The sequence below is a fragment of the Solanum lycopersicum genome, chromosome 8, assembly GCF_036512215.1.
Source record: "Solanum lycopersicum chromosome 8, SLM_r2.1".
NCBI classification, from domain to species: domain Eukaryota; kingdom Viridiplantae; phylum Streptophyta; class Magnoliopsida; order Solanales; family Solanaceae; genus Solanum; species Solanum lycopersicum.
The window spans coordinates 65,971,000-65,992,560 of record NC_090807.1 but is presented as its reverse complement, the minus strand read 5'-3'; the positions used below and the strand labels follow the sequence as shown (position 1 = coordinate 65,992,560).

Below are 21,561 nucleotides of genomic sequence, written 5' to 3'. Positions count from 1 at the left end.
CTTAAAAAGTCAGCCAATTTATTGATTGACTCGATTTTAATAGCTATTAAACTTATAAACATATTAAATAATTATAAAATTATTAAAATTTTAATTATTACTTTTTATGATTTAATTATTAATTTTAATTGTTAAAAAGCCGAGCATCAAATTATTACCAACAAATTTTCAAGTTATGTCGAAAGATATTTTTTTCAATTAGCAAAATATCAAAATAATACTACAGCCAGTGAACATGGAAGCATTGTTTTCATCGAGTAAGACTGTTATTTAGTAAATACAACAGAGTTATCAATTAAACTACTAATAAAAAATTAAAATTCTTACAAAATATAACAAACAAACAAACTCAGTAAAATTCGGAGAAGATAAAATATATACATAAATAGTAAATCATTGAGATTACTATGGAATCCCAACTTAATTATAAAACATCCTAAATCATTACAAAATTGTTAAAACAATAATTAACTATCCATAAATCAAATATTTTCTATAATTTTATTATATGATTATAATTTTAGCCTAGCCCCCCACCCCACAACACACACAAAACTCATGCAGCCATAATTAGGATCCCAAACTTCCATAAAATTCTCTTTTCATCCCAATCTTCTTCCAAGAAACCCCACCTCACCCCACCCCACCCCCTCATATTTTTCCAATTTTTTCCTTATTTAACATCGTTGCTTATCTACTTTTTTTTTCAAGAAGAGTCTTGATTTGCTCAAAACTTTTTCCCTTTTTCTTCACGTATCTTCTACAACTAAAAAGAAAGAACCCCTTTTTTTCTGATTTTCCATAAAAATTGGTTCTTGAAAGGATAAAGATTGAATCTTTGTTGTGTTTTATGAAATGGGTGTTCAGTGTCAAGAAAATATTTTGGTGACTGGAGGAGCTGGTTTCATTGGAACACATACTGTGGTGCAGTTACTGAATGAAGGGTTCAAAGTTACAATCATTGATAACTTTCATAATTCTGTGAAAGAAGCTGTTGATAGAGTCAGAGAATTAGTTGGTCCTCAACTTTCACAGAATCTTGAATTCCATTTGGTATGATTTTTTTTTCAATCTTTTTTATTTTTTATCAAACCCGACATACACCCTTTTTCTAAAAGCACAAATTGTGGGTGGGGGGGGGGGGGGGGGGGAGAAGGAAGGAAATGTGAAAAAAATGAGCTTTTGAGATGATCATGTGTGTGTTTTGTAGTCATTGAATGTTTAAGGCTCCATCATTAGCTTTTTGTGTCATTGTGTGTGTGTTTTTCATTGCTGCCTTGTATCGTGTTGTTATCATTTTCTTAAAAAAGTTATCTTTATTTTATTTTATAGGAATCTTGATAGCTCTGTGATTGTACAACTAGTTCTTTTTAATCCTATTTTTTTTTTTTGTGAAATGAATGTTGATCTTACATACCTTGTATTCACAATGCTAGAATTGTGTTTTTTCACCTTATCTGGGATTTTACCTTTGTTGCTTCTTGGTGGCAGGGTGATATTAGAAACAGAGATGACTTGGAGAAGCTATTTTCTAAGAAAGAGTATGAAAATTTTCTTGTTTTCAAATTATCTCCTGCTGTTATTATTTCCTTTGAATGCATTTCTATGGTGTGTTGTGATATTCATTGTTTTGTTATATATATTGAAATAGGTTTGCTGCTGTGGTCCATTTTGCTGGGCTTAAGGCTGTTGGAGAGAGTGTTGTTCAGCCCTTCCTTTACTTTGAGAACAATCTGATTGGATCAATAACTTTGTATTCAGTCATGGCCAAGTATAATTGTAAGAAGGTACGTCTTTCGATATAATTTTGGTTTCATATAAGTGAAATATGCTATGCATTCAGGGCAAGTTGGAATCTGTTATGTTCATGATTGCTGCTACCCTTATAGTTTTGGTAGAATTTGAAGGCTAATAGTAAACATGGTTCTTCTTTCAAGAACTCATTTAGCCTCAAGAACATGGGCGTTGCTAGGGGGCGGAAGGAGGTTCAGTTGTTCATGGTGTGGCGAACTGTTGGATTCGTAGGAGGGTATTGAGTAGGTTGGTCAGGTTGATAACTTTTTAATTTCATTGTGTGAAATTGCAGTTGGTTTTTTCATCATCTGCAACAGTTTATGGTCAGCCTGAAAAGGTTCCCTGTGTGGAGGATTTTGAATTGAAGGCTATGAATCCTTATGGTCGAACAAAGGTTTGTATTGTCAATAATTGTCTCTTAATTTCATACTGATTAGAGATAGTTCATTTGATAGTATCTCAGTCTGTAAACTATGTGACCGAACCTGTGTTTTGTTCTATTTAATTAGCTATTTCTTGAAGATATTGCACGGGATATCCAGAAGGCTGATCAAGAATGGAATATCATACTGTTGAGGTATTTCAACCCGGTAGGAGCTCATGAAAGTGGCAAACTCGGGGAAGATCCAAAGGGCATTCCGAACAATCTTATGCCTTACATTCAGCAAGTAGCTGTTGGTAGATTGCCGGAGTTGAATGTATATGGCAACGACTACCCTACACCTGATGGTACCGCGGTAGGTTATGTTTGGCTGATTCTTTGTGACTGTAGCTTCTTTGTATGAGGAAAAAAAAGAAACTGAATGACTCAACATACCATCTGTGACTAGAGTACATACGAAAGAAACAGAAAATGAAGAGCGAGCAGAAGTTAACAGCCGGAACAACTTATTGAACTACTAATAATGAAGAGAAAAGACAGAAATATAGTTGAATATCCAAATATACTCATGACATGAATCACCTTTAACATATTTTGCTTCTTGTACTTGACTGTTAAATGATCTTTAATCTATTTCTCACTAGATACGAGATTATATCCATGTTATGGATTTGGCGGACGGTCATGTTGTTGCACTTCAGAGACTTCTAAGGCAGAATCACATAGGTAAGTAATCCTTTTCAAAGCAAAGTTTAGATCTGAATTCTTTTGACGTTAGTTCGAGCTAATGATACCCTTTTGTATGATTTTGACATTTCATATATTTCGGTTGAAGGTAACATCTTGTGACATTTGTTCTTCTGTTTAATGGTTTGCATTAGGTTGTGTTGCCTACAATTTGGGTACTGGAAAAGGCAAATCTGTCCTAGAGATGGTTGGTGCCTTTGAAAAGGCGTCTGGAAAGGTCTCTTAACGGAACACGCTAAACCATACTTAGTAGAATTTGAACAAAGCAACAATCTCATATTATGTTGTACTAATATATTATTTTTGTTCCAGAAAATCCCGCTTAAAATGTGTCCAAGAAGACCAGGAGATGCCACTGCTGTTTACGCATCTACTGAAAAAGCTGAGAAGGAGCTCGGTTGGAAGTAAGTAGTAAATGGTTATTTTTCTATTCTTGGATCAACTGATGCTTGTGCCTAGCAGCCTCATAAAGGCTAATCTTCTTGCATCTCATTCATTTCACCAGTTGAAAGAGAAACTGATGGTGGGATCAAATCTTTTCTACTTCTTTTCAGGGCAAAATATGGGATAAATGAGATGTGCAGGGACCAGTGGAAATGGGCAAGCCAAAATCCTTGGGGTTACCAACCAAAGCCTTGATATGTTATAATAATAATAATAATAATACAAGTAGCACTTGGAGTACAAAACTGTAGTCAACATCCTAGTACTTTACATTTCATGCAAACATTAGATGTATCCAAGGACAAAAGTGTTCATCCATAATAGTTGTTGATGGTTATGTACTACTAAACCCTGTTGTTGTCTCCCTTAAAGGTTTTATGGGAACTTGAATGTTCATCCTATTATGATCCCTTCAACCAAATCTCTTTACTGATTGTAATTCATTCAAAAAGAGTAAATGATCTAGTCTACTATGCTATTGAAGGTGTTCAATTCTATACTTCATTGTTGATGAAGTTATGGTTTATATTTGACTCAAACATATCTTTTAGCTCAGAATAGTTGACTTTTTTCACCTACTTACATTTAAATTTAGTAGTGGTTAACCAACTATTCTGTCCTTTGGACAAGACTTATTACCAGCTAATTAGTTATCTCTATGCAAATTTGCTCAATTGGCTGCAAAAGTATCCCAGACTTTTTGGTCAAATTGTTCTTTTGAGAGTAATCATTTGCTAACAGTTGAGGAAAGGAGAGAACTATGAAAGAAGAAGGTAATGTGATGGTGACTGCTCAGACAATCATATCTGGTGCTTCTCCTTCTCCTACATTAACTCCACAACCACCTTTGCCAACACCATCACCATATTCGTTCTCAGTGGCATCGACAAGGTTGAGATCAAGGCCTTCTATATATGCATATGATCTTGCCCTAAGATCACTGGCACTTCTGTTCTCTTTCATATCTGCTCTTTCACTAGCTGTACCATCACCAACAAGGACAAAACGAGGAACGATTTCAAAATTCTGTGATTACCCACAATTAACGTAAGAATCAACACAGGATTTCAGGATTTAAACTAAGACAACATTCAGTTCTATGGTTTTGAGAGCTGTTTTTACACTACTGCAGGTACTGCTTCAGTGTAAGCGTATTAGCTTTTATCTACTCAGCTTTTCAACTCTTCAAAAGAGTTTGTGACATCGCTTATAGAGGTGTCTTGATCTCCGATAAGACCTCTGACTATCTCAGTTTCATACTCGATCAGGTATATACTAACTTTAATAAGCTAGAGATTACTTCCGAGTCCAAAACCTAAAGGAAGCTGGCTCACTGTTTCACATGTAACTACGACCATAAAATGGTTGCATCCCTACCTTTAGTTCAAACTAGTAGCAAGAATTTACTCTCTCACTTGGGATTTCGCCTGATGTATCATCAACATCTACGCTCTATTATCCACTAACAGTGAAACTTTATGTTGAACAATAATGGCAAGAAACAGAAATCATCTTATAGGAAGAAACAAAGAGTAGAAGCATCTTATTTGAATATCAAGCATCCTAAATTTCATTTCTTCTGAATGCTTCTCTCTAGTTCTCCTTTTCATTTACTGCAGATAAATATTTCTAAACAACGAATTCTCATAAGCAGAATGTTTTACAGTTGACAGGTTACCTCCTCGTGTCCTCTTCTTCAGTAACTATACCAGTCATTCAAGAGATGGATATCCAAGCCTCTCTCTGGAAGGCAGCTATTCTTGCTGTTTGCATGTCATTTGCTGCTTTCATGGTCCTTGCAGTGTCTGCACTTTTATCAGGCTACAAGCTGTGCAAAAGGATCATATGGTGATGGACTGGGAATTGAACGTGCAGCCTTCAACTCCAGGATTGACAAAGCAATCGTAGTGTAAAATGGGACATGATTTCTTCGATCTGCTTGAAGCATCACAAGAAGCAATTGGGTGGCAGATACCAAATATCCTCTACTACACTAATGGTCTGGTAGAAGTTGATAACAGTAAGAAGAGGGTTTCAGAAGTTTATAGCAAAGAATAGAAATATTTTTGGAGGAAAATATCCATATACACTATGAATTGTTGTCCCACCGCCATGGTGAATGAACAGTATTAAGTAGTAACAAACTAGTTTGAACTTCCTTGCTTCGAAGTATAACAAAAACTTACAGTTCTTTTTCTACAGATAATGTTTTACTGCTTCACTTAGGCCAAGAAGATAATAACAGTGTAATGTATAAAATTATAAATACTATCAAACACTGGCAGCTCCATATAACCAAAATACTAAACCTTCCTTGATGAACAAAGAAGTAATTTCAGTTTAAAACCTACAGTTATCTCATATTCAACATTAGGAACATCAATTCACATAGTACTTACGATATCTATTTATTTATACCCAGCAAATCTTGAAAATCATTCGTCTCAGATGGCTTACATATATTCGTTCACCATACCATCAGATATTCAGATCAAATGTAGACTGCTCGGCACATTCTAAAGTCGGCACATTCTTTAGAAGGCAAAATCTCATCTGAATTGGCATGTTTAATGGCAAGCAACAACATTTCAGCTCTCACCACTAGTAAACAAATTTCAGTTGTCTTTAGTGATTTGTCTAGTTAAAACTTGACAGAAGCAAGTGCTATGCAGTTTAATCTTCTATAATGACAAGATTTCCCTCAGAAAATTCACATGCCTCGATAGAGAGGGAAAGTTGCTTCTGTAGCTTTTTTACCACAAAGACTTCTGACTCTTCACATATGGTTACTACCGTGCCCTTGCGACCAAGCCTGCCCGTACGACCAGCTCGATGAGCATAATGAACCGAGTCAGTAGGTAACCCCAGATTAACTACAAGATCACATTCAGGTAAATCCAAGCCTCTAGCTGAAAGCTCATTCGTTAGCAGCACTCTAATCTCCCCATTTCTGAACTTCTTTAAGATTGTTGATCTCACAAGTTTGCTAAGATCACCATGTAATTCTGCAGCATTCATACCACGAGCTTCTAGTTTGAAGACAGCATCTTTTAGCTGTTTTGTGTGGTTCATAAAAGCTATTACACATTTGGCATCCAGAGCGTGCACACACCTTCTTAACATATCAACTTTGTGCTGTATCCTAGTAATAGTGTAATAATGCTGCAAATTAGGGGGTAAGCTCTGAACATCAGGCATAGGTTGTACACTTGAGCTTGAATCAGTAGTAGAAGGTGTTCCCGGTATATTAACAGATCCAGAAGGAGTGACAGACTCGAGTGGAACAACTTTATTGGCTTGGATGAGAAGTGGATCACAACCCCAACTTCTTGCTGCTCTTATAACTGAAAAAGGCACTGTTGCAGACACCATAATAGTCTGACGTGCAGCTCGCTTGACAAGTGGACTATTTGACTCTCCTCCACGTGCACCAGGTCTTCTCCCCACATGGTCTAATATACGCTTCATGTCCTCCCTGAAAGTGAATGCAAGGAGTTGATCAATTTCATCCAATACCAAGTAACGACAACCATGGGTAGGAAGCTTTCCAGCTGCACTAATCTCTGCTATCCGCCCTGGTGTCCCCACTACAATGTCGGGCTTGTTCTTCTTCAGAGCATCCTCCTGTCTAGATCGGTTTGCACCCCCTACAAGCTGCTGGACTAGTTTCTTATTCGCTGGTCCTAACAGCTTTTCAACTTCCCTGACAATCTGCATGCCAAGTTCCCTCGAAGGAGCTACTATAACTGCTTCGATGTCTATTTTGTTCCCAGTTTCATAGCCATCTGGAAGTTCTTCCTTCAACGGACCAACTCGAGACAGTATGGGAAGGAGATAAGCTAATGTTTTTCCTGAACCTGTGTAGGACTGAATCACAACATCATGATTTTTAAGAACAGTTGGAACTGCAGCAGCTTGAACATCAGTCGGAATCGTAAAGCCTTCCGTCTCTAGTCTTTCGACCAACAAAGGTGGAAGGCCAAGTTCTGAAAATGACTTCGCAGCAAATGGTGCAGTCATTATATCTACTGGGTTTTTCTCCTTAACCAATCCTTGTTTATTGCCACTAACTCTTTTCTTCTCTCTGCTCTTTGGGACCTCAATAGTTGAAATTCCCTGCTGGAGCTTATTTTTCTCATTTGCACTTACTGTCTTAACTTCACTCTTCAATCCAAGGCTAGCTAGAGTGAGGGATCCACTGCTACTTAAAAAGCGAACATTGCCTTGAGATGGAGCTATCCGTGTAAACTGTGTAGCTTTTCTGAAAGCTAAAGAATCCCCAATTAACAAGAGGGCCCTTGTTAGCACTAAAGCAGGCATGGTTTTTCTAGTACTTGTTTTCCCAGTTGCTATCTCATGGAACAACTCAAACTTGATATGACTATTTATAATGCCAAAATCCTCTTAAGCAATTTACTATCATCACCAATCAGACTGCAACAAAAATGTTAAAATATCAAATATACATAACAATATAGGACCTATGATAAGTAAAATTAAGATTTAGCATATCAGCATTCTTTTTACTAAAAATTGAGAATGTAGTGACAAAAGTATGCCTCTTTTGCTGTAATATCCCTCTTCAAGAAAAAGAAAATAATCAGCAAAGAGCATTAGTGCAAAAGGCAAGTCAAACAACTCAATGAATCAATCGATCAATCAAAACTAGTTAGTGTCTGTACTCTGTTATATGAATTCTCTATATCCATCCCGCTCCCTTCAGCCATAAATCCTATTTTCCTTTTCTCCACTAAGCTTGAACCTCACCTTAGGTGCCAAGTGATATCCTCTACTCCCTAACTAAACATAGTTCAACTATATCATTCAAACACCACATAACTGTCCACTCTTGAAGATCAATAGCAGGGATGACTGAATGACGTTTACTGCAGTAAATCATATCCCACATAACCTCTTATATAGACATTTTTTTAACACCCAGAAACTAGAAGACACTAAACATTTCATCAAACACATGGTGACCATTTCATCAAAAACATATCAAACCCTCAACTCTCATTTCTACACACCTACGCATTTTCACTATCACATTCAATGCATAATCTATAAAGTTTTCAACTTTCTAGAGAGTTCGAACTCATCAAAAAATAAAAATGGAAACAAACAAGAAGCAAAATTTGAAGGAAAACTAAACATATAAGAGAACATGAAACTAACAAAAACAAATAAACACGAAAGCTTAGCCTCCATTGAATTGGGTAAGAGAATAAAGAGGAAATTGAAGGTGTATTTTTACCTCCTTCATCTTCTTCTTCACAACTTAGCTGCCCTTCCTGTTACTCTGCTAATAGTGAAAGCTAACCATATCCTTATTCTTTATCATTGTTGATGATAACCTCAAGGCCCAATTATAAAATATCAATCAAATTCATTTGGGCTTTACATATAAAAGTCCACAATTTTTGGACCACTATTTAAGGAGTAGCCAAAATTAAGTTCAACCAATTTATTTTTTTCTTACACATTAGCTAACATCCGGATACATAGGTGAGGTATGTACCGAGGCAGTGGCAGACTCAGATTTTTCATCCAGGAAATAAGAAACATAAAAATGTAAACGTGTATATACGCCAACAGAACAAAATTTCAAACAAGTAGTAGTTATTAATTTTAGTGACGGACCCTTGAATTTTTTTGGGTTTAAAATCACGTTTTTGGCATGTTTCATAAAATTTTAAAAAAAAAAACTAAAAAAGGTGAAAAATGGAATTGAAACTGAAAAATAAATAAATGAAACACTTGACGCAGGGATTCAAACCCTTGATGTGAAGGATAATTTCCAAGGGACCTGTCGTCGGGCTATCCGTTTCATTTTGTCACTTATGAGGTTCAAAATTGTATATATTCATATAAATATAGAGGATTATCCTACATATACAGTGTAATTTTTTAACGAGGAGGTTCGGGTGAATCCCCTGGAACCCACGTGGATCCGCCCCCTGCCAAGAGGGAATAGGACATTCAGATACATCAGTAGACATCCTGATATATAGGTGAGGGATATAACAGAGAGGGGATAAAGATGTATCAGCGAGAGGAGATTGATGTTCCGAGAGGGGATTTTTAAAATTTTCTTAGATGATAGAAAATTTTAGAGATTATGATAAAATAAAATATTTATTGAAGTAATGTTTCCATTTTTTTTTTATAGGTTAATCACTTTAAAATCAATGATATCGTTTGAATTTTTTATCCAAATATTCGAGTTCAAAAATTTAAATATTTTAAACAATGAATTATTTTAAATCTTCAACCACACCCTATAAGTGTGACATAAATGATAAACATAATGTGACATTTGATTAAAGGTCACATTTTTCATTCTAAGCAACGTTTTCTAGAAGTAACATAAACATGGCATTTTGTATGATCAAAGGCCAAGCTAGTAGAATCCCTCTATGACTACGTTTTTCAAACTTTATAACTATACTTCTAAAGGAGCATTTGCAAAGTGTAGTCTTAAATTAATTAATTAATAGGACACCATTTAGCTAGAACCCTATGATCACAATATAGTGTAAAATTGTTATAATTTTTTTTATATTAAAATTGTTTTTTATTTATATTTTGAATCATAAATATCTTTAAAATGTTAAATCTATCACTAAAGTTGACATAATAATCCACCTATGCAGTTCAACATGTTTTAATGATGTGTTGTTCTTCCTTGTAGAGAGTTCTATCACACACACAAAAAGATTAGAAAATATTAAAAATAGTTTATCTGTTGTTTTTGTTTGAATTATTATTTGAACTTTGAAACTCCAATTTTAAAGTGTGCCAAAGTTATTGAAAGATCGAGTTCATAAAATGATTACAAAAGCTTATAAGATTTATTAATTCAATTTTTAACTATTTTATGGTATTTCTTTTTAAGAAAAAAAAAGTGAAAATTAGGTAAGTAATAAAATGAACAACGTTAATTTTCTTAAAAAGACTGTTAGCCGAATAGAGTTTAGTACATAAGAGATTATCCTAAACCTACGACATGCTAAAAGTTAAAATCAATAAAAACTAAATTTCATAATAAATACTCCAGTACAATAAAAAAGAGCTTGAACTTCATTAAAAAAATTATCAAAACTACGCTACTTAAGTTGGAATTTTCTATTATATTAGATATTATTAGGTTAATATTAGTTAGTGATTTTCAATTTTAAATCTGGCTCATAATAATCATTTATCAGAAACATGATTTTAATTATCAAATGATTAAATAATCGAGAGAATTCTCTTTTCTTTCTAATTAACAATGACAATGCAAATATTTGAGGACTATTTATTTAAAACTGGCGTGGACAGAATCATTTATTTTTTAAGCTAGAAAAAACATAGATTACCCCATCACATGACATTTTGATTTTCTAATATAGTGGTGGTTGGTATTGAAATATATATTTATGAGAAAGTTATTTTGTCATATTAATTATTAAAATATTTTTTTACTAATTAATTGGACAAATATGACATATCTTTTATGATTGGAAATCATTCAGTATGCTAATATTATCATAAAAATTTGACGTATGATATTTTTCTTTTTAGAAAATGTTATCCACCCAATACCATTAAATAGTTTTATAATATTTTTGATGGAGAACATTATTCATGGAGAAACGACTCGCTCAGAGTCGGTTTGATTACATATGAAATTTGTTTTTTTATAAAATAATTTTTAATTAAATAGTTATCGTATATTAACAGTCCTTTTTTACTTTAATTTTTTTTAACCTCCTCATTTCACCATCAATCCCTTTTATGTTCAATAACGTTACTCCTTGAGATCTTTAATTAATAGTGTATTAATTCTAATATATCTGTAGTTATTTTTATATGTAACTTACTCTCCTAACTATATAGCGATTAATATTTTTCACTAAATTGAAACCGCCGTTGACCACATCATGACCTCTTATAGTTCTTACACTATATTCAACTTTTTTTATATTTTTCGTACATACTTAATAATTTATTAACTTCACAAAATTAACTATTTATTAAATGTAATAGATCAGCAACGTTATCTCCAACGTAAGAATAAATTCCATAACTTCTATGACACGTGTTCTTTCTACGAATACATTTTATAAGTGCCAACAAAAAGACGCACACTATTAATGCTGTTCGAAACTGGAGAACCTTCTAGAAATAAAAAAACAACTTTTTAGTTTTTCTTTTTTTTTAGTAAGTACCTTCTCGCAACTTCTTAACGAAAAAAATTAGTTACTGGGCCCCTAGAAAAAATTTGACCCGACCCATTTTTCATTTTACTCTTTATAATTAATAATATTTTTATTTTTTTCCATCTTTATTTTTTCCTTTATTAGCCATTTGCTCCTTCTCTCCTCCTATCCTACTCACCTCCTAAGAAACTTCTAGAACAAAAACGCAAATTTCTCATTTTTCTCGTCTTCTCGATCTGTTTAGAGGGGGTTTGGATCTGAATTGACGGCAACGGTGGATGCTATGGTGCCATCGTCGGTTGATTGTACCGGCGAATCTGCCACCGGGGAGAATCAGAGATCTCTTCCGACGCCATTTTTGACGAAAACTTATCAGCTTGTCGATGATCCTGCTATGGATGAGTTGATCTCGTGGAATGAAGATGGAACGACATTTATTGTTTGGAAACCTGCGGAGTTTGCTAGGGATTTGCTTCCCAAATGTTTTAAGCATAATAATTTTTCCAGTTTTGTTCGGCAGCTTAATACTTACGTAAGATTAGGTTTAATTTTTTTTTAAAAAAATTATATAATTTTTGATTGATTTAACTGATTTTGTTGAATTTTTGTTTAGGGATTTAGAAAAGTTGTACCTGATCGATGGGAATTCGCAAATGACTGTTTCCGTAGAGGTGAGAAAGGACTACTTCGTGACATTCAACGCCGGAAAATTTCACCGGCAGGTGCTGCGGTTGTTGCACCAGCAGTAGTAACGGTGAATGCTGCACAAGCGGTGACGGTAGCGGTAGCACCAGCGGTCAGGGTGGTTTCTTCATCGAATTCCGGTGATGAGCAGGCGTTCTCATCGAACTCATCTGGTGCCGCAGCTGGAGCGGCGATGTTAAGGACCACTACGTGTACGACGACGCCGGAGCTTATAGAGGAGAACGAACGGTTGAGAAAGGAGAACGCACAACTAAATCAGGAATTGAATCGGTTGAGAAGTTTATGCAGTAACGTATACAATCTGATGTCCAATTACACGGCGAATCCGGCGGATATACCGGCAGGTATACTAGGAGGACGAGCTTTGGAATTGCTTCGTACGGGGCAAGTTGACGGCGGCGGTGCGGCCATCACAGCGGCGGAGAGCAGCGGCTTCAAGGCGGATGAAGATATGAGCCCACGGTTGTTTGGTGTATCAATTGGGGTAAAGCGCGTGAGGAGAAGCAGCGAAGAAGAATCTGAGGATCAGGATCAAGTACAACCGCATGGATCAGACATGAAATCAGAGCCGTTAGATTCAGGAAGTGCTCAACATGATGATCAGCCATGGATTGATCGATTAGATTTAGGGTGTTGATTTCCCTTGGAGGGTGGGGTCCACAGAAGCACTTCGGCATTGATGACCAACACGTGTACAATGGAAGATTGTTGGTTGTTTCTGGTGGTTTCTAGAAGAAGTGAGAAATCAAGTCAAATGGTTTTTTGAGAAGGCCCCAAAAGAGGTGGAAAAGGAGAAAAACGAAGTGGCTTTTTTAATATGTTTTCATAATTGGATTGGAAAAAATAGAGGGGGCTGAGCTGGTTGGTTGAAAAAGATGACAAATGTTGGAAATGATAGTCAAATGTATTAATTAGTTGGGATTAGGGAAATATTTATGTTACAATTTAAGGTGCCAACTAATTTTTGGCTAAGGAAATTATTTGTGCATAATTGAAACATTAATAATGTTGTAACTTTATGTTTAGAAAAAAATACCTGGGTAAATTTACTGAATATTTGCTCCCATTCATTTTCCTTCTTAGTTGCTTGTTATGTAGTTAATTAATCGATAAGTTTGTACCAAAATCTAAAGAGTTAAATCTAAAAATTACATGTTTTATTATGTTGTTTTATTTGCATGAAGTCGTGTAAATAAAAAATGTAATTGCTACTCCTCTAGTTCCATTGAATAATTAAAGAGAGTTAAATGGGGGAGTAGAACCTAGTTAGAGATGAAATTATCAAATATTTTGTAACTTTATTTAAAGAAAAAAAAAAGAAAAGGGAAGTACGTTAACAAAAAAAAAGATAAATTATATGTAGACTATAAATTAAATTGAGTCGTCAAAGAAGTAACACAGACAATTAAATATAATTACACCTCCATTTATTTGTCAAAATCCTTGACCACACTTTTATGAAACTGATATAATTATTCTCTTGTCTTAAAATATTTATTGTATTTTTCACTTTTGAACACTTTAAATGAAACATTAATTTAAAGAAACATTTAGCTTTTATTTATTCATTTATATTTTGAGATATAATTTCTTTTTATATCTATCATAATTGTAGTCTTCAAATATCATATTACCATTAAAAGCACGACGTGAAAAAAAATTATAATTTGCCTTAGACTTCTTAAATGACAAATATTTTGTTGAGACAATTATTTTTGGTAAAAAGATAACATGTCTGATTATTTTTAGTTTTGAACATTCCTCTACTCACCAAAAATGTGATGAGACTAGATTTGATCATTTGCATTAAAAAAATATTTGGGAATTAAATCAAATAGCATGTAAAAATATCTCAAATTTATGATTGAATTATTTTGCAGAATATATCTGTATATTTATTATCATTAGATTATGGATTAAAATGTTCGATTCTTTTATATAGTACAAATCCAAATTAACATAACATCCCCTACAATTCACTAGAGTATGAGAAATTATAAATAAATAATTTATTTTTAGTTTGTAGTTTTAATACAATATGAAATAAAATAACTTACTAATTATAATCATTCAATGGAACATGTCATAGTGTGAATGTGTTGCTACGTGTTCTTGTTTTTTGTTTCGATTCGATAATTGATATTCAAATTAGAATTTAATAAATTTAAATTTATATTTTATAAAATTTATTTAGGTAAATATTTCCTACTAAAAATGGGTCATTGTTTGTTATTGTCCAATATGAGAGGCATAATGGCAAATCACAATAAATGAAAATCATTTATGATGAACTTAGATGCTCTTTTTTAGTTAGAGGGGTTTTAATTGAGCTAAAGGTTGGTCAAATTTATTTTAAAATTAATTTTTGACTTTTGAAAATGCTTGACAAATATGCAAGGTAATAATTTAAAGTAAGTTAAAAATGATATTGAATAAGTTAGAAAGTGTTTGACCATGTTAAAAAGTAACTTAAGATTAGTAAAAATAACTTAAAATAAGTTACAAACCAAAAATAGATCGCTCATACTTTTTATGTTTGACTTAAAAATTATTTTAGTTTGACTTTTTGTTTTTGACTTAAAAATTATATTTTTTTAAAGTTAATTCAAACTCGCTCATTTTAATAGCCTCAAATAAATATGAGATTTCTTTTACGATTGTTTGGTTCGAAGACAAGTTATATGGTTAATCTCTGATATTAACTTTTATTGACTTTGATTTATTATATTAAAATAACATGATATTTTCTATCATATTTAATAGGGAAAAAAAAGTCTGAAATTCTTGGGATTATTTTTAATTATTATTTTATCTCAAAACTAATACTATTATTCCACCATGTCTCAAAGATAACTCATTCCAATATTATTTAATAATCTTATTTATTACATTCCAAACGTATAGACAACAAACTTTTCTTTTTTCTGTAACCTTTTGTTTTGTGGAGAAATTGAATGGTAATTGTATGGAAGATCCTTGTAATGGGCCTATGGAAATCTTGAAGCTAGTGTTTGACTACTTCAAAGGCAAATATTATCTTGTTTTTGTTTTTTGTTTTTGTTTTTTTCTCTTTGATCGTAAACGTGGAACTTGAACCTAACTCAGTCTCAAAAGTTTGTTAATGAGGTGAGTATTTTTCAAGTGGATATAAAAAGATTAAATTTCTATCACTTTTCTGTTGTAGGAATTTATAACATTGCCCCACACGATACCATGAAAAGATTAATATGATCTAACCTAACCTCAAAAGTTAGCTCATAAAGTGAGAATTGTTACATGATTTGGGTCTAACCTAAAGTAAGGATTGTTACGTTCAAGTTCATACAAGGAGAATTCTTAACATTGACGCCATTGATAAATATATAAATAAATAAGCAATAAAATTATGCTTTTAGTGGTTCACTTTCCACATATAATAATATATGATTAAAAGAAAAGGGAAATCGTCTAATCCTATCATTTTATGTGGAAAAAATCACTTTGAAATCTCTATGCTTGATTTCGACCAAAAAAAAAAAAAAGAAATATTAAACTAATATATATCTTATTTTTTCGATTCTTAGTATTAAATAATTAAATAAAATAATAACAAATAAATTTAGAATTTCAAAGTATTGTTAACAAAGTTAATTTAATAACATACATTTCTAACTAAAATTTTCTTTAAAATATATATCAAATATTAATACTTTATAAAATAGAGTAAATATTTATCAATCGTCTTTTCACTTTTTTTCTTGGCCTCTTGTGGAAAAATTCTTGACTTATCAGTACAACCTTCTACTTAGGAATCTTGATGTTAAATCATCAACTAATAGAATGATTAAGAAAATGATGGAATGAGGGGACTTTTTAAAAAAATTTAATGCTTGGTTGGTTACTGAATTAAAAAATATTTTTTTGCGAATCTAATTTAATCTTTTAAAATAAAAAAAAATTTAGTAAAAACTAAATTTGATATAATTGATTTTCTCCTTTAAAATGTAATTTTTTCAAAAGTTTTTTTTGTTTCTAAAAGAAAAAAAATCAAAAGTTTCGGCCATATGACAAAATTCAAATATTTTTTGGGGGAAAACATTTTGAAAAAATAATATTATTTTCTCATTGCTCATCGTTATTGCAAGTGTATCAGCTCGTTACTTCCTAGAAAGAATTGATGAAGAAAAAAAAAACGGCGTGGGCCTCGTTAATTAATTTTCAAATGGTTGGCCACTATATATTAGTAGGTCACATTTATCCTATTCAAGTTTTTTCCTTCTTCTTTACGTTAAATCCAAACATATCGTTTTAGCTCGGTCTCAATTGATATGACATATTTTTTATTTAATCAGTTTAAATTAAAAAAATATCATCTTTAATATATTTAAAAATAATTTCAACATTTTTATTTAGATCGTATATAATTATAATTATGACTAATGAAATAATTAAATTTAACCTGAAGTCTCATATTCAAACTTTTGGTAGAATTATAATTTTTCAAATAGATTTTATAGTGTACAATTTAAATTTAATCAAATTTCAATATAAATATCGAACGTGAGGAGTAACTAAACGTTTACATTTCAAGTCCACCTAAACTTTTTCCACATGCGAAGTTGCATGGGTGCATCGTCCCTCGTATTATTAAAATAGCCATCAAATTGCATCATACAAACTATATTATATATCTTTTAATTTCCTTTTCTTAAAAAAAAAAATTTTTGGTCGATGGAAATTACTATCATATCAGCTCAAGGTCTCAAGAACACCACCACCTGGCCGTGGCGGTTCCGCCCTTTCGCCACCCTCTCCACCGTCTCCGCCACCTCCACGAATGAACTTCATATAACTAGTGTTGATGAAACAATACGTAACAACAACATCGATAATAATTATAATGCTATGTGGGGCGATAAATTTCATCTATCTATCGATGCTAGTCTATTTTTACATGGACATTTATGTATATACATTCGAATATATTCTAAAAATTTTCTTAAGGGTCGGAGTGAACTAGGGTGGTGTATGATTTCGGCGGCCGACGTATTCAACGGGTTACTTCCGGCGGGTTTTCTCCGGCAATTTAGCTATAGGCTACGGAATAAAGATGGTTCAAGAGGTAACGGAGTTGTCAATGTTGCCGTTAAATTGGGTACTTCGTTTGTTTTGGGAATGCATCCTCAACGATCACCGTTAGTGACGTATTTACCGAAGGTGAGTGAGTACTCGCCGGTTCTTGGAATTCCGCTGATGGCATCATCGACAAATATGTTGTAAGACAAATGAACGATATCATATTATTTAAGTTACATACGTTGACAGTAAAGGACATTGTCATTATATATAAATTATCTAAAAAAAGTTTGTGGAATGCTATGTTTGTTAGACTTTAAAAGCTTATTTGTTTGGAGAAAATCGTGAATTTTAATTGATCATCGTTAATGACATATTTACAGAAGGTGAGTAAGTACTCGCCGATTTTTGGAATTCCGATGATGGCATCATCAACAAATATGTTGTAAGACAAATGAACGATATTGTATTATTTGTGTTATATATGTTGACAGTAAAGAATATTCTCACTATATATAAATTATCTAAAAAGAATTTGTGGAATGATATGTTTCTTGACTTTAAAAGTTTATTTCTTTGGAGAAAATGGTGAATTTTAATTTGTCGATGATTAGTTTGTGATAATTAATGTTGTTGTTCTCATTTGATCATTAAATAGTTCCTTTTTTAGGGGGTTTTAGTTACACTTTAATTTGTTTATAATTAATTCTCTTAATTATGCCTTTTAAAACATTAATTGAAACTAAAAAAAAATCAACTTTTTAGTTTCATTTCTTTTAAGGATACATCTTATATTAAATTCATTTTCTATAATAATTAGAGTAAGGGCCGTTTGGATGGGCTTAATAAAAGTAGCTTTAAAAAAGTACTTTTAAAAGTGCTGAAACTTATTTTTAAAATAAGCAGTTATGCGTTTGGATAAAAGTGCTGAAGTTGTTATGTCAAACGTGAAAAGAGAAAAATGGAAGAAAGAAATGTTAGGGTTATATGGATAATTTGGAGATTGTATAAAAATATTAAGAGCAAAAAGATAAAAATGTGGTCAACTTAAAACAGCTTATAAGCTAAAAAAAAAGCACCCCTACCCAGCTTTTAACTTTTGGCTTAAAATAAGTTTTTTTTAACTTAAAATAAGTTATTTTGAGTATTGCCAAACAGCTAAACAAGTCAAAAATCAGCTTTTAAGTCAGTTTGACCAGCTTTTAAGCTGAGCCAAACAGGCTCTAAGAGTAATTCTAAGATCCATCTTTATAGTAAATATAATAAAAGATGTATATTTAATTTGCTATATCAAGTTGCATGCTAATAATTTTTCATGTAACTAGTTTCACTTGTTATTTTGGAAAAGTCGAGTGTAATTATTTTTTTCAAATTTAATAATTAATATGATGATAAATTTTAAAAAATTACTTTATCAACTATAGAAATCGAAATTCTCTTATGTTAAATTTTCTCCATTCAAATTTCTTTTCAATTGTGTGATTTTTAAAGCCAAAGGAATACTTGAATAAGTGTGCAAATTATAGTTTTATCTTTCTTTTCACTTTATTTTTATGATAGTTTAATCAGGTTATCGATTTACTCATTATTGTGTCATAAGGTTACTTTTATTTTAAATTTGTATGGAAATGAGATGTATAATTCAAGTTTTGTTAGTAAGATGGACGAAATTACATAAGAGTTAATTGTCCAACTGTCCTACCTATACATGGAAAATTTTCCTTTTCTTATCCAACAACTAAAGAAGGAAAATTTGGAAACAAATTTTTCTGTTCTTTTAGTATTTATCCAATAAGGTCATATCATGTTAGAGCCAATTATTAAATATATATACTAGACATCGGTATCTATTCACTGATTCAATATCTGTTATTTTTTTATTTCAGTTTATGCGATATAGATGGAATTAAATAGTAGATTAAATTTTGACATGAATTTTAAAAAAATTTAAGTAGTTGTTGTAATTTATAGTATTTTACTGTAATTTTTAAATAATATATATTACTTCTTTTGTCCCAATGTAAGTGATATCCCAATGTAAGTGATACCGATAGAATTTCAAGAGTCAATCAAATGTTGTTAATTATTGAATTTACAATATTTTCTACGTAGTTTTCAAATTAAATATTTAATGTTACTTCTTTTGATTATTGTAATTTATAGTAATTTTTACGTATTTTTTAATAATATATGTTACTTCTCTTATCCCAATGTATGTAGCACAAATAGAATTTCAAGAGTCAATCAAATGTTGTTAATTATTGAGATTTACAATATTTTCTATCGTAGTTTCCAAATTAAATAATACATGTTACTTCTTCTATCCTTTTTATGTGACATAGATAGATTAATTTTATGAATCAATCGAAATTTTTATTTATTTTTTATAAATATTTTAAATTGTCAGTTAAAACATTTAAAATCAAGACAAACAAATTAAAACGGAAGAACCACCGAAAAAGAAAAAATAATGCAGCTGTCAGGTAGGGTCGACCATGACCTCCCTGGTTACTATCACTTATATATATAAAAAAAAATTAAAATCAAGACAAACAAATTAAAACGGAAGAATCATAGAAAAAGGTAAATAGTATAGCTATCGCGCAAGCATGCATGTCGATCATGACCTGTCTGTTTGTTGTCACTTAAATATAATAAAATTTATAAATCAAAACAAACAAATTAAAACAAATAAAAAAATAAAAATATAAATGCCCACCAGACATATCAATCATGACCTGCCTAGTTATTGTCACTCGTATATGTGTAATTTCTTTCCTCTTTTTGCTTTTTCCTTCTATTTCATCTAGAAGTTCCATTCCTAATATGTTACCAAATTTTATTTTTAAAAAATAATTATCACTGAAATGAGTTAATTTGTGCAAATTTCAATTATTTTGATTAAATAACTACTATCTGCTATCCAAAAATTGAATTACACTTTTTGAAGGGATTTTATTAAGAGTAAATTAACACATGATAATAGTTATGATAATTAAGATATATTGATTAACCTATGTGGGATTATACCTCTCAATTATAATGCTTTTTGACTAACTTTTTTTTTTTGTTCTTTTAAATTCTTACGTATTCCAAACGGTTCTATCCTCTAACACAAAATCCCACTTAAAAATCAGGAAAACTCAGAAAATAAAAAAATGCACATTTTAATTATATTGATCAATTATTTAATCAAATGAAGATAATTATTTAGTAACTATCTTCATTTATATTTTAATTGTATTAGTGAGAAACAGAAAAAATAATATTACTAGTGTTTTTACACAGGAAAATTAGTAAGCTTTTTAATATTTCGGTAAGAATACTTTTCTAGTGAGCTAATTCGACGAGAAAAACTTTTATCATCTACATGTATTGTAGAAGAAATATGGAAACTGCTAAGGAGGTTCTGTAGGGTTACGATAATTTGAAAAGTTTTAGGATTATTACCAAAAGCAATCAATTAATCAGTTAGCTGCATGTCTCAATCATAAACTAGTTATAGTGATAAAATAATTAATAGTCAACCATACTAATAATTAATTAATAAAATGAGACCAAGAAATAAATTGAGCCTTTATATTAACGAACCTTCCTAGTGCTCACTTCTCAAATATTAGAAGTTGCTAAGAAGAAAAATTAAGGAAAAATTAATACACGTCTGGTGTTTCCCTTATTTTTAATTTTTTATTTTATTTTTAAAATCTCTAAAATTCCTTACGTCTTTAATGTATCCGAACTACATATCAATGAATTTGAACCAACATTTAATGTATTCAAGCTACATATATATATATTCATTTATTTTATAATGTATCCGAGCTACATATTATGTATCAGATCTAGTTTTAGTGTATCCAAACTGCATATGTGTGTATTCAGTTTATGTTATAATGTATCCGAGATACCCTTTAATGTATCCAATTTGTATTACTTTTTAAGGGATTAATGTAGTTACAAAACTAAATAGGAATAAATTATGATTTTCATATTAAAACTATGTGATTCCTAAAACTTATCCGAAAAAAGTCCACGAGAAGATCGCCAGGTCTCTTTCTGAGACAGTGGCAAACTAGCTCAGACATCATAATTATAAGAAAATAAGATCGAGTTTATTTCAATATGATTAAAATATTCATATTCTTACTTAATTTAAAGACGTTATTTACATCTTGAAAAACCTGCAAAATTCTTATATATTATCATAGCTTCCATAGTTAAGTGCTCTTA

At 31.6% G+C, this 21,561-nt stretch overlaps 4 protein-coding genes across 4 annotated transcripts; 3 read left to right on the top strand and 1 right to left on the bottom strand.

Annotated features, from left to right (window-relative positions):
* Window positions 1–580: 580 nt before the first annotated feature.
* LOC101266745 (bifunctional UDP-glucose 4-epimerase and UDP-xylose 4-epimerase 1) lies at window positions 581–3,859 on the top strand. Its single transcript, XM_004245586.5, has 9 exons — window positions 581–1,053; window positions 1,492–1,541; window positions 1,652–1,787; window positions 2,087–2,188; window positions 2,304–2,531; window positions 2,821–2,902; window positions 3,058–3,140; window positions 3,236–3,327; window positions 3,478–3,859. Exons 1-9 carry the CDS (start codon window positions 856–858, stop codon window positions 3,560–3,562), a joined length of 1,056 nt encoding a protein of 351 aa, XP_004245634.1. The 5' UTR covers window positions 581–855; the 3' UTR covers window positions 3,563–3,859.
* Window positions 3,860–3,978: 119 nt separating this feature from the next.
* Window positions 3,979–5,668, top strand: LOC101267043 (CASP-like protein 4A4). Its single transcript, XM_004245587.5, has 3 exons — window positions 3,979–4,414; window positions 4,500–4,635; window positions 5,034–5,668. Exons 1-3 carry the CDS (start codon window positions 4,128–4,130, stop codon window positions 5,217–5,219), a joined length of 609 nt encoding a protein of 202 aa, XP_004245635.1. The 5' UTR covers window positions 3,979–4,127; the 3' UTR covers window positions 5,220–5,668.
* Window positions 5,634–8,765, bottom strand: LOC101267334 (DEAD-box ATP-dependent RNA helicase 47, mitochondrial). The gene is made up of 2 exons (XM_004245588.5): window positions 8,625–8,765; window positions 5,634–7,801 (listed from the first exon to the last, which is right to left on the bottom strand). The coding sequence occupies exon 2, from the start codon at window positions 7,685–7,687 to the stop codon at window positions 6,041–6,043; it is 1,647 nt and encodes a 548-aa protein (XP_004245636.1). The 5' UTR covers window positions 7,688–7,801; window positions 8,625–8,765; the 3' UTR covers window positions 5,634–6,040.
* Window positions 8,766–11,555: 2,790 nt separating this feature from the next.
* Window positions 11,556–13,330, top strand: LOC101267632 (heat stress transcription factor B-2b). Its single transcript, XM_004245589.5, has 2 exons — window positions 11,556–12,103; window positions 12,185–13,330. The coding sequence occupies exons 1-2, from the start codon at window positions 11,855–11,857 to the stop codon at window positions 12,911–12,913; spliced, it is 978 nt and encodes a 325-aa protein (XP_004245637.1). The 5' UTR covers window positions 11,556–11,854; the 3' UTR covers window positions 12,914–13,330.
* Window positions 13,331–21,561: the final 8,231 nt, after the last annotated feature.